This window comes from Thermoascus crustaceus, assembly GCF_041956765.1.
Source record: "Thermoascus crustaceus strain CBS 181.67 unplaced genomic scaffold VTN00scaffold_2, whole genome shotgun sequence".
Taxonomy (NCBI): Eukaryota; Fungi; Ascomycota; class Eurotiomycetes; order Eurotiales; family Thermoascaceae; genus Thermoascus; species Thermoascus crustaceus.
This window is the reverse complement of record NW_027192528.1, coordinates 526,387-538,664: the sequence shown is the minus strand read 5'-3', so window position 1 is coordinate 538,664 and position 12,278 is coordinate 526,387. Positions and strand designations below refer to the sequence as shown.

At 47.2% G+C, this 12,278-nt stretch overlaps 4 protein-coding genes across 4 annotated transcripts; 2 read left to right on the top strand and 2 right to left on the bottom strand.

Annotated features, from left to right (window-relative positions):
- Window positions 1-1,213: 1,213 nt before the first annotated feature.
- Window positions 1,214-2,560, top strand: VTN00DRAFT_3704 (uncharacterized protein; the record flags this gene model as incomplete). The annotated part of the gene is made up of 2 exons (XM_069430051.1): window positions 1,214-1,282; window positions 1,418-2,560. 2 exons carry the CDS (start codon window positions 1,214-1,216, stop codon window positions 2,558-2,560), a joined length of 1,212 nt encoding a protein of 403 aa, XP_069289225.1.
- A 311-nt stretch (window positions 2,561-2,871) lies between these two features.
- Window positions 2,872-3,916, bottom strand: VTN00DRAFT_3703 (uncharacterized protein; the record flags this gene model as incomplete). Its single annotated transcript, XM_069430050.1, has 3 exons — window positions 2,872-3,314; window positions 3,404-3,652; window positions 3,742-3,916. 3 exons carry the CDS (start codon window positions 3,914-3,916, stop codon window positions 2,872-2,874), a joined length of 867 nt encoding a protein of 288 aa, XP_069289224.1.
- A 4,403-nt stretch (window positions 3,917-8,319) lies between these two features.
- VTN00DRAFT_3702 (uncharacterized protein) lies at window positions 8,320-10,005 on the top strand (the record flags this gene model as incomplete). The annotated part of the gene is made up of 6 exons (XM_069430049.1): window positions 8,320-8,445; window positions 8,516-8,536; window positions 8,596-8,653; window positions 8,710-8,769; window positions 8,836-9,923; window positions 9,997-10,005. The coding sequence occupies 6 exons, from the start codon at window positions 8,320-8,322 to the stop codon at window positions 10,003-10,005; spliced, it is 1,362 nt and encodes a 453-aa protein (XP_069289223.1).
- A 741-nt stretch (window positions 10,006-10,746) lies between these two features.
- VTN00DRAFT_3701 (uncharacterized protein) lies at window positions 10,747-11,820 on the bottom strand (the record flags this gene model as incomplete). Its single annotated transcript, XM_069430048.1, has 3 exons — window positions 10,747-10,870; window positions 11,022-11,315; window positions 11,609-11,820. The coding sequence occupies 3 exons, from the start codon at window positions 11,818-11,820 to the stop codon at window positions 10,747-10,749; spliced, it is 630 nt and encodes a 209-aa protein (XP_069289222.1).
- Window positions 11,821-12,278: the final 458 nt, after the last annotated feature.

Sequence of the window (12,278 nt, the reverse complement as noted above, 5' to 3'; positions counted from 1 at the left end):
TGATATCTCCCTGCTGTACAGGCTTTGGTATGTTTATTAAAAACATCCTTCAGCCAACGCATCCCAAGCTCATCAGTGGTCCAGCCGTTTTTACTGGTCCCAATTGTCCAGCCCTTTGGTAGTTCTGTATACCAATTAGATTGGTGATTCTGGACTGCAAAGATAATCATTGGGGGCAGGGCCCAGCCAGCTGAATTGACTCCTTCAATCACAGTCACCCATTCTCGATTCCCTGGTTGAATTGCTCTAGGCCGGCCCCTCATCTCAGAGCCAGTAACAACCTTTGCAGTTGCTATCAATCCCATTGAAAAGCCAGTCTCATCAAAGTTGTAGATATCCTGTTCAGTGATGCCATATTGCTGTACAACCTCAAGAACACGCCGAAACCACTCCCTGATAACCTTTGGATCCTCACATAGAGCCTGTTGATGATCATATCTGCGGCTGTATTTTGATTTGAGCTCATTGTGGCGGTTGACAAATCGTTGCACCCATTTCTCGCTAAGAGGGCTTGGGGATTTCAATCAGCTTGATAGTAGGAGACTGGCCATATCTCGTACAGTGCTGATTCTTGGTGGTAGGCCCCGTTGGTCCATGGATAAGATCCATTTTATAAGTGTAGATTCTTCAGTTGCAGTGAGCTTTTGACTATTAGGCTCTGCATCAACGCGTGCAGAACGCCCACATACGCGGTAGGTCAATGTAGATTGCTTCACATTATATGCTTTTGCAGCCGCTCGAATGCTTTTTATTTAACCTGATTGAATTGCTTTGATGGCAAGCAAGATACGGCCCTCTTGCTGAACTGCTGAATCCGCTTGTTTTGCTTGTTTTGGTGGCATATTTGTAGTTGAAGTTGATGAATATGTCGCGTTGGTTGGTTACGTGGCCCGCTCGGTGTCCTGGCCCGCTCGGTGTCCGATTACGTTACCACTTCAAGCCTGAGTCAGCGTAGCGAGCGGTTAAAGGCTTGTGCATTAGAACAGAGTTGCAGATAACAAGAAGTTTATGCACCTTATTCAAGCCACAGTTGAGCATCGGCCTCGTTGCATACAGCCCTACGTGGCTCGTGCCAAGGTGCTTCGTACGCAATAGCACCGGTGCTATTTTTGCGGGTACGTGGATGCCTGCGGTACCCGTGATGTAGAATACTTAAGACGATCTCTCTCCGAGACTACAAACTGCATTCGAATGGACGTCGCTCAGTCTTCCAATGCCGCCTCGACGACCTCATGAAAAGTCTCGCCACGGCTGTCTTCAGTGTAAGCGGAGGCGGGTAAAGGTATGTCATCTTCTGCCTGTCGTGGGTGGCCTTGTTGTTCCATCCAACTATCCTAGTTTTTCGGTAACGCGATGCCATAAGCTTTGCTAAATCACTGGTGATACGAGCTTTGACCGCTTACTTTCTGCACAACAGTGTGATGAGCAGCGTCCGCGATGCACAAATTGTGCGAAACGGCAATCGGAGTGCGAATATGCCTCCGAAGCGCCGATCATATGGGCAAACCAAGACCTAAATCGTAGCCCGGCATCTTCTACTCCAACAACTGAGAGCAAAGATGAAGAGAAAGGCATCTCGACAGTGGACACTTTCCTGTTCTTCGGACGGTTGTCCAAGGACAGCTCAGCTGTCCACTCAACGTTCGATCTCAATCTGCGCAACCTAGAATTGATGATGCAATGGTGCAACTCAACTTATCGCTCACTATCACGAGAAGAGGCAACTGACCAGATATGGCAAGCCATCGTCCCTCAGGAAGCACTATCCCATCCGTTTCTCATGCACGGCATATTGGCGCTCTCCGCACTCCATCTGGCTCGCGTGGGCAGCGAGAATTGCAGAACAACGTATATCAGCAGTGCCGTGGGCCATCAAAATCAAGCCCTTACCGTTTTCCGAGAATCCCTAGGAAATATCAACTCCTCCAATGGCAAGGCCATGTTCGTCTTCTCGAGCATGGTGACCGTGTTTGCGTTTGGATTCCCACCCGCACCACCAGAGTCGACTGAAATATTAGCACTCGTGGACAATCTCTACCAGGTTCTTGTTCTCTGCAGTGGCATCGTACAGATTCTGGAGACAGCACGCTCTTGGATCGTGGATAGCGATCTCGGTCCGCTTTTGAAAGTTGAGAATGATAATCACCCCCGTTGTAGTGTGCCAGATGATGCCAGATGCGCGCTACAGCAGCTTCACGAAATAAACGATATATGCGCAGGAAGAGACCCGGAGCATGACCATTCCGGTCAAAAAACCGCCATCGACAATATTGCTCTCATGTTGAGCGAAATCGAGAGTGGTCTGAGGACGCCGAGTGTTGCCGTCTGGTGGGCCGTCAAATGTCCTAAAAAGTATCTCGAGTCTTTACGGGCACACAGACCGCTGGCCCTTGTTATTCTGGCTTATTATGGGGTTATTTTACATCGCCTTAGACACCAGTGGTGGATAGATGGCTGGAGCACGAGGATTCTGAACGCGGTTTGGTTCAGCCTTAACAACGAATGGAGGCGTGCCTTGAACTGGGCTATGACGGAAGTTTTCGGCCCAGGAAATTTTTGAGACAGGAGGTATAGTCTATATAGAAATGGAAAGGCTTGTAATTGCTTCGAAGTCTCAGGCGCAATCATATACATTGGCAAGTACTCTGAGACAGCAATGTAAGTACTCTACTACTCTTATTTTTCTAATGGAGACTATCCTCGCAATGTCCCGCTTACGAATCTTGCTGCATAACAGCAAAGCATATAAAACTGACAACGAAATGACCAAGTCACAAGTCACATCCGTTTTCAGACAGAGTACATACCAAGGAATACCACACAATTACTCTATGAACTTATGATAACAAAGAATGCAATATATATGTCAGTCTACACCGCCACAGAAAACTCAGAAAGCGACAATCCAGCCCTTGATGTCATCACTTTACCCTTCCCCAGAAGGCAGTTGATCTCACTCGGGTGAATCACGATAAAGATAACCAAGACGGAGAACATTAATAGGGCATCAAAGATATAAAGGAACACCTCATTCTGCAAAAGGTACCCGTCTTGGCCTTCAACATATTCGATGACTCGGAATATGGACCGGACCAGGATCAGGAAACTCGACCCGTGCAGCGCATACATGTGCTTGCGCCAAGGGATATAACGCACTTCGGACTGGGATGTCGGGTATTTCGAGATGCGAGACTGGAAGACGAGAGCGCTGCAGAGGAAGAAACAGAAGAAGACGATCTGGACGAAAAGACCGGCGATGATTACGTTGTTTCCCGTCTCCTTGGATGATGAATCTTTCACCATGAGACCAGCACCTGTAGTAAGAAGCTAAGCGTTAGCTTTCTGTTACATCTCTCAACTTGTGGGGAACTTGTCTAGAAAAAGGGAAGAAAATCACCCATACCTAATGCCTGCATCAGGAAAGAAAGCACGTCACCGGCGACAAATATTTTCGTCATCCAATTAACCCTGATAAGAGTGTGTTTCTCCCCGTGAACGAGAATAATAATCCGCCCCAACTCCATGTATATACTCGCTGCGAACAGGGCCGGGGCAATCAGTAACAGCGTGCTCTGCATTACGTATGGACCAAGAGTCCAATTCGGTGATTGATGTGCCGATAAGGCTCGGCCGATGTAGCCAATGCTCTCGACTGTGTTACGGAATTACTCTGTCAGCCACGCTGAAAGCCTCATGGGCATGAAAGCACTGCTGTCATGTATGGATACTTCTGGTACTCACAATAACCACCAATCACCATGGGTATAAAGAACCAGGTTCTTGTCCGGAACAGATGGTACGTGTGCAGGAAGGTAGAGCCGAGGAAGAGGAGGACGAAAATCACAGCCGCGGCCATCGACGGATAATAATCATAAGCTTTCCAGCCGCCATGGCTGTCGGTCGTGTTCTGGCTCATTATGGTCGTGGTCGATGGATCTCGAGACTCGAGGATATAGTGGAATCTGTAGAGGTACTATTGCAGTTCCAATTTATGAAAAGAAGGACTGTAACCGGCGGGAAATGCTTAGAATATGAATGAGAGGGAAATATGGAAATAATGAGAAGACGTCGAATCCATTTCGAAATACCAGGCACCCTTATATTTCCCTCCTATATCCATTCCCACCAGTCAGTCCAATCTGCTTGTTTACGATATCCATCGTACCCTCGTAAACCTCGTATTTAATACCCGATATGGTATAGCGCTCACGATCTATGGAGGTGCCAAGCCCTCCCGGAGTCGCCGCAGCGAACGACAACGCGTCAACGCGATCCACTGGCTATGCATTTTTCTTATTTATTGCTACTGCATAGGTATCTATCTGGTTCCTTTTTCGTACTTTGAATGATTTTCTTCTTTGGGATGGGAGTGGTATCAGGGAGGTCGTTGTGGATGGACAAAAAGCGGCCGTGCGTCTAGCATCTCGGGATGCATCCGAAATAAGTTACCTAATCTGGCGTTTGCGATGTTTGGAGATCTACTACAGCAGCCAGGATTACTAATTGTCAACGGCGAAAGACGAGATTGACAAATGCTTCTGCTTTTGCACGGCCTATCATTTTCATTATTATGAGATACTAAGAGGTACCTAGGTATTTGAAGAAACTGTGGCCAAAATGATAAGCTTAAATCAGCCTGAATTGCGCTTCGGAAACATACATCCTCAATTGAACATGTGCGCGTTTGCAGGTTCATAAATTTTGCAGGGATCTCCAAAAAGAGTCTGGATGTGAGATTGTAATAGATTTGAAGTAATGCACCGTCGAACTGGAACATCTTGTACTGTAGGTTCGACATGTAGCAGTTTAGCTAAGAAAGCGCTTTAAGTCTTAATTAAGATTGCCCCTAAAAGCCACCCCCAACAGCGGGGCTGCCGGCGACTCTTCCGGGCAATAATAATAATAATACGAATCCCCGATGACTAGATGTTTTAAGAGAAACCCGTTACTCGAAAGGCACAGGACATCCCAATTTGGTCCCTCAGGCAGCAACACAAACACTAGTTTTGAATGGGTAAATGTCAGCGGCGAGTCATCTGTAGAAATGGATACCTACTTGACGTCTGGTCAAGTCTTCCGTGCTACTTGCTTACTGTAGTAGGCCGCGCGAGCATTCCACATTTGTTCACTTATCGGGGGCTACATGTTTGATGTCCCGTCCTGAACGTGGTGCACGCATAGGTTCATGGGGACTGGCGCAAAATGAGCCAATACCTAATCATAATGGATTGTTGGAGACTCATCATATCTACAGTAACAACACCAGTGCAGCTAACGCACAATTCAATTGACAAAGGCCAATAATGATCGATGTTTTTCTCAGGAGATTTTCAAATGTTCCGTGCCTTTTAGGCGCTGCAGCTGCGCTCAGGCTTAATCCTGTATTTAACGATCCGCTGCCTATGATGTCGTTTGGTTCCCTGTGCCCATGAATCTGCAGACACATAGTAATTCCAATGGTCAGTAATTATCTGAATGATGTTTAGCAATTTTCCAGTGCATATCATTAGGCATAGCACATACCGCGTTAAATGAGTAGTTTTGGGATTCCATGACTTTGTATTTCCCCTACGTCATCATCTCGATATTGCACGTTGTCGCTACCTTAGGTAGTGTTGCATTAAAGCTATGGATGTGAAAATATCTGGAGGATAATGTCAAGCTAGTATATAATTATGGGTAGGGCCCGAATTGAGTGCTGGGCGCTGAAATTTTATAATCCAGCTATGATGTTTTGGGGTAGGATCGCTCATCTGTGCCGTCGTCGTCCATCATTTCCGTAGTGCCTCTGTTGAGATGATCGTGAGGCTAAGTCGAGGTTGCTGTCAGCCCATGCGCAGCGCAACGATGCAGTTTCTATGACGCTGGGTGTCATGATGTACAATAAAATTTTTATTATGGTCCTAGCAGTCATCATACGTTAAATGCAACAAAATCTCTACCTAAATTCAAGCCATACGAGACGGCGAATATCAATACCATCTCCAAGCTACTATCTAGTGCCTACCTTCCTCCCTACTCTATAGAAGGTCAATTCCGCACTATCCATTTGAAAGAATAATTGGCATTTGGAAGAAATCGAACACATCAAGATGCATGTGCTGGTTGTTGATGACAAGTACAGTACCCGACTTTGATACTCCGGTCTGTTGCTAATTCGCATGTGCAGCATCATGAATCGAAAAATCTACTCGAAGATTGTTGGAAAGTTGGGGTGTACTGCCAACGCAGTTTCCAACGGGAAGGAAGCGCTAGACTATCTGTCCAGCCCTTCCGCTGCATGCCCAAGACCTGATATTATTTTCATGGATGTATGTTGTCACTGTCATTCTTTATTATCTTCATATTCATCCAGCTGATTACTATGTCTTATTCTATCTAGCTTGTAATGCCTGTCATGGACGGATACGAGGCCACGCATATAATCCGCACGCATCCTCCATTCAGCACAGATCCCAAACTGTGCGCAACCCCGATTATTGCCATGGGGGTCTTTCGCATCAACCAAACACGTTGTATGCAAATAGGCGTGAATGACGTTTTGATGAAACCTTTCAGGCAGGACCATATAAAGCGGTTGCTCCTTAAGTGGTCTAGATGGCAACTTGTCGAGAACGAAGTCGGCGGGTCACCACATTTCTCTTGGGCTCGTGCATGGGGAGATCCAGCCCCCCTCCGGCGATATCAGGGTCCGCGATCTCTCTTATAGATGGCTGTCTGTCTAGTCATTAATGCAATGGATAGGTTACATAGCCACTGTGTCAGGAGCTTTGCCATTTTACAACAGAACGTCTTATGACAGCGCCCTTAGTACATTGACATGTAATGGTTCAAAAAAGACAAAGAGATGGAAACCCTTACAATGCGCTGAACAATTCCTAAAATCAAGAAGCTCCTTAGGTATATTTAAAAAGGAGAAAAAAATTCTTAGGGATACGGAGAACTTGGAAGATAGGGATAATGCTTAGCAGCAATGTCCAAGGCAGCACCGAAACACCACTAGTGATCAAGGAACGCTGCGGTGGGTATTAGGAAATCCATCCCGTGGTGCCAGAGTGCGGATTATGATGGCCAATGGTGAAAATCTGCGAAGAGTCGGTGAATTGACAACTAATGATCTGGGCTGGCTGAATACTATGGAGTAAACTATGAATCGTACTGACCAGATTTCTATACAGGAATTCGAGCAGCTTTAACCTTTTGCTCAAGGCAAACTGCTCAACAGCATTCTCGTTTGATTACTCCGTAAGTCAAGTAATTCCGCAATCAGTGGGGTCTATCTTCCCTGCCCCGTATACAGAGTCCGGAGTATCCTGTTGGTCACATTGTCGGTTAGCCAAACATGCAGCAAAAAATAAGCTGTCAATATCTGCAGGGTGTTTAAGCGCATAGGGGCAGTGTGATATCACTGGCTGTAGCGATTTTATTCCAGCCCAATGTCGGTGTCAGATGCTGCAGCCACAACCTCTCCGGAAGGTCTTGCGTCTTGGCGTTGCATTTGCACCTTTTTCCAAACCTCCATCACGATGAACAGGCCGTTTATCTCAGATCGAGGACGCGCAGAAGCTCGTTGTTGAGTTGAAGATGTGATGAGGACTGCTGGTCACGACTGAAAATGTTTATCAAGGTCCCTCTGTGGCTGTGCTCATGATTGAGTTCTTCTGGGCACAGGGCAGCGAGCGTCTGATACTGAATTTTTCTTTGTTGTCAACATCATTATTAATCTTCCGAGCGCGACAACGCTCAACGCCAACGGTCGCCTAATGCTGCCGGGCTTGAGTTAATCCTCTTCAGGGCTGCCAAGTCCTTCCAACCAACGGCTTTTTTCCCGACCGCGAACCATGAAAGCAGACCGACCAGCGTTGCGACCGAGCGGTGTGTGCCACATCGTACAACCCAGGTGTTGAGTCGTTGAGGTCTAGGTCATCATGTTCTCACCGCAAGGTGATGTCTTTGCAAGCTCCAGCACTCATCTAGGGCTCCGGTCAGTCTTGGAGCTTGCAATTCTTTGCCCAAACACAGTAAGTAGCTTAGGCCGCGGTCTAGGTCAGAGTCTACATCTCCACTTCCAAGACAGTGAATTATTGAATTCACTCCGGAGTCCGAGGGTTCCTTAACTGGCGATTGGTGGACAAAGTACTTCATATCGATCAGCACATCTTTACTGTGTGCTCGTGTCACCGTCAGCAACTGTCGATTTTTTTCTCTCTCTTATATCCAGAGCGCATTCACTTGCTGCTGACAGCGAAGCAAAGGCTTTCTTATTATGCCTTTCTGCATGCGCAGTCTCATTCAATAACAATTTGTACCATCAGAGTTATGGCTTCATGGAGCTGTTTTTATCCCCGAACTGGAGGTAACACTGCTTGTGCTCCACCAAAATTTGTTAAATTCCGGTCATCGAAGGCCTTCATTGTGGGCGTCGTAACTATTGCCGTTTTCACTGTATGTCATCTGATCTCTCGCGCACCTGCTTAATTCATATCACCGTGCTAACACAATTGTCGAAAAACAGGATATATTTCTCTACGGAGTTGTGAGTCTCGAGATCTACTTATCATCTCTTTTCACGAAAATAGGCTTACCAGCCCATAGATCGTTCCAGTTACTCCTACCGCCTTGGAGGAGAGAGTGGGTTTACCGCCAGAAGATCGTAAGTTCTTATCTACGCTTGATGCATCATATATTACGAGATTAACAGTCCTTCAGGACAAAAGTGGGTATCGATTCTACTGGCTCTCTACGGTGCTGCCTTGCTTACTTCGTCTCGTAAGTTCACTTGGTCGGGTATGTCTTTGATAATGGGTCTTACGCTGATCTATCTTAAACATGCAGCCATCTTTGGGTACATGGCTGATAAGACCGCATCACGGCAATGGCCTTTGATTCTGGGTCTTGTTGCTCTTGGAGCCTCCACGGGTCTCCTTTGTGCAGGGACCACCCTCGGTCTCTGGATCGCGGGTCGAATCTTTCAGGGCTTATCTGCAGCCATGGTCTGGACAGTAGGGCTGGCACTGCTGGTGGACACTGTCGGAAAAGATGAGATAGGATCAGCAATGGGCTTCATAGGCATGGGAGTCAGTGCCGGTACTATGCTTGGCCCTCTTCTAGGAGGAGTTATCTATCAGCGCGGTGGATACTATTCCGTATTTGCCGTCGCATTCGCCTTAATCGGAGTGGACATTGTTCTTCGTCTTGTTATGATCGAGAAGAAAGATGCTCAAAAGTGGCTTTCCGCAGCTGAAGATTCGGCTTCATCAGAGGAGGAATCTACCCACCAAAATACAGAAGAAAAGGAGGCGCGTGCTGAAAGTTATGCTCCTACGTCGACAGCGGAAAACTCTGCCGACACGCCTCACGAAGAGCCGTCTCAGGAGAGTGTCCCCAAGCGTCGTTTACCATCAACATTGATTCTTCTCTCAAATCGACGGATGCTGTTTGTCCTGTATTCCTACCTCGCCATCTCCATCTTGATGACCTCGTTCGACAGCGTTTTACCACTCTTTGTGCAAGCCACGTTTGGTTGGGAGCAGATCGGTCAGGGTCTCGCATTTACACCCTTATTCGTACCACACTTCTTCGAGCCTCTTATTGGTCGAATTATCGATCGTTACAAGAACTCACCACGGTTCCTCGCAGCAGGAGCCTTCTTCTTCTCTACTCCCGTTTACGTGCTCTTGCGATTCGTCACACACAAATCAATGGACCAGAAGGTTCTGCTCTGTGCTCTTCTCTCACTTATTGGTATAAGCGTTTCAACCGCCTTGCCATCGCTTATGACGGAGGTGTCATATATCATCAATCATATAGAAGAAAAGTCACCGAATGCCTTTGGACCCGGTGGCGCCATGGCGCAAGGGTATGGAATTTTCAATTCCGCCTTTGCAGCTGGCAGTCTTGTCGGACCCGTGTGGGCAGGGTTCGTACGTAACCAGCACGGATGGGGGACGATGTCCTGGACTCTGGGGCTACTGAGCGGAGTGACTTCCATCCCAGTGCTGTTAACCATGGGTGGATGGATTGGCAATATGAACAAAAAGCCTGCAACGCAAGAAAATAGGCCAGTGGAGTCTGTCTAACTAGGAAAGAGGAGGGCCAGCGAGTTTTCCTTCACCATCGGTACATTAGGGACAACATCGTTACGGGCTACCCGGCCCAATAATTCATTTAATCTACAGGAGACGGACGGGAAAAAAGCGCATGAAATGTATCATGCATGAGATACGAGTTGGAACAGCCTTATGAAGGTATAATGCTCTCTGCTCTCGGGAATGGCGTCTGGGGAACGTTTCTTTTTACTGCAATGACGTTTGATCATTCATGATAATGTGTTCGGAGGCTTATCCGCATGGAACGGAAAAGTTCAAGGGATAGTCCAAAAATGCAGCCAAGAGTGCTGGTGATGACCTTGTTGTATTTGCTGTACAGATCTGGCCCTGAGGAAGTAATGGAACGATATTGGTATATAGAATAGATTAACCTCTATATCTTGTCTTAACTGGATAACCCAAGGATATTGTAGTTGAATGTGAGTTCGTAGTACGATTGAGATACCTGCATGATTCGTGCTACTGTGTACTGGTCGCTGGCTACTGTAACGGATGGTGTATAGATAGAAACACTCCTCAAGCGCTATTATCTACTACAAATTCACTTACAAAGCGCTTCATATCGCTATAATATCTCATCCTGTCCTTTCCTCATCCAGTTCACACCGTGCGCAAACGCAATGTGAGCATTGAACTTCTACTCCATGTATTTGATCCTTGCGATCGTGTCCCTCGCAGCCGGGATGTCTTCCTGAAGCGATGATTCGCTACCATCGGCATTCTTCCAGCACGCAATGTCGCGGAGGCCATCGAAGAGCTCTCTGTCATAACCGTCATATCCACAACTAGGACAGGAGAGAAGAATAAGCTCAGATTTATGGGTAGAGTCGAGAACATACCCCGATGACAACAATCACTTCCCAGAACAACCCACTCACTACTATTCTCCCCACTCTCCTTTTCCACACTCACCCTCGCAGCCGCACACAGATTCCCCACCATATGTCCCGGCGCCTGAATGACCCAGAAACTCCGTCCCCGAAGAAATCCATCGCGTGCTCGAACAGCCCGAATCGCACCCAGGGACCGCTCAATTCCTTCCAATTCTCGGTGCGGTTCTGCGGGTCAAAGAATCGGCCGTTCAACTGGGACTCTGGGTTGAGGAAGTGGCCCGGTGAGCAGAATGATGCAGTCCCGCGGCCGAAATACGCTGTTGCGGAGGGGAAGTCGTTCCGGATCGGGCGACAGTGGTCCCAGTGGGCGTGGCTGGATGTGTCACTTAATTGATATCTATCGAAAGATTGGGATTTTGTACCTGAAAATAACAGTTTTCACATCGTTCGAATACACATTATTTGTTCGAAGCTGCTCAGTTATTGGCACAGCTGGTCCGCTGGCATCGGATACGTCGATCATGAACTTCTGAACCCAGGGTGTGTAGAGATCACGGTTCTCTCAGACAGGTCAGTACCTAAGACGACAGTTTGCATATTTACAAAAGACATCCACAAGGAAATAAAATGTTAGATATTGATACACTACTCATCCCATAATCCCACAGAACATGGCGGCCGTCCGACGCGGTGACCAAGAACGCCCAGTTATACAACCGGAAGAACCTTTCCTCGACGTTTGCGTGGAGTCTGGACTCGCTAGCTATGAGACTACTGCCGTCTAGGAGATAGAGTTTGCAGTGTGAGTCTCCTTCGGGGAGGGGGATTACTTCGTTCTCGTTGACTTTGCCGTTGGCGAGGTTTCTGTCCAACATCATGGCTGATCTTTGATCATAGGTATGTGTGTCTTTATTCTATGTCTCAAGACACAAGCAGATTAATGAATAATTGCAGTGTGCTTAAATAATTGAGTGCTAGTTCCTGAATACTCCTATAAGCTACATTTTGCTATGCTTACTCGCTACCCTGCAGGGAGGTCATACAACAGCAAAAACAGCCCGAAACACCCCACCATGGTTACAAATCTACAATTTAATATCTTTTATCACCGCAATCTTATATCCGTGCTCACAAGCCGAAGCGCCCGACAGAAAACAAGGGCGTCTTCGGGCCTCCCCACAAGGCCCCACCTGGCTCGGGGAGGTTGGAGAAGGACGGCAATACCATTCGGAGCCAGCGTGCTCCATCGACAAGACATACCGTACGGAGGAAGGGTTGCTGTTGCAAACTCTAAAGTTGTGCAACTTCAACTGCTCAGAGGTAGATATAATCACAC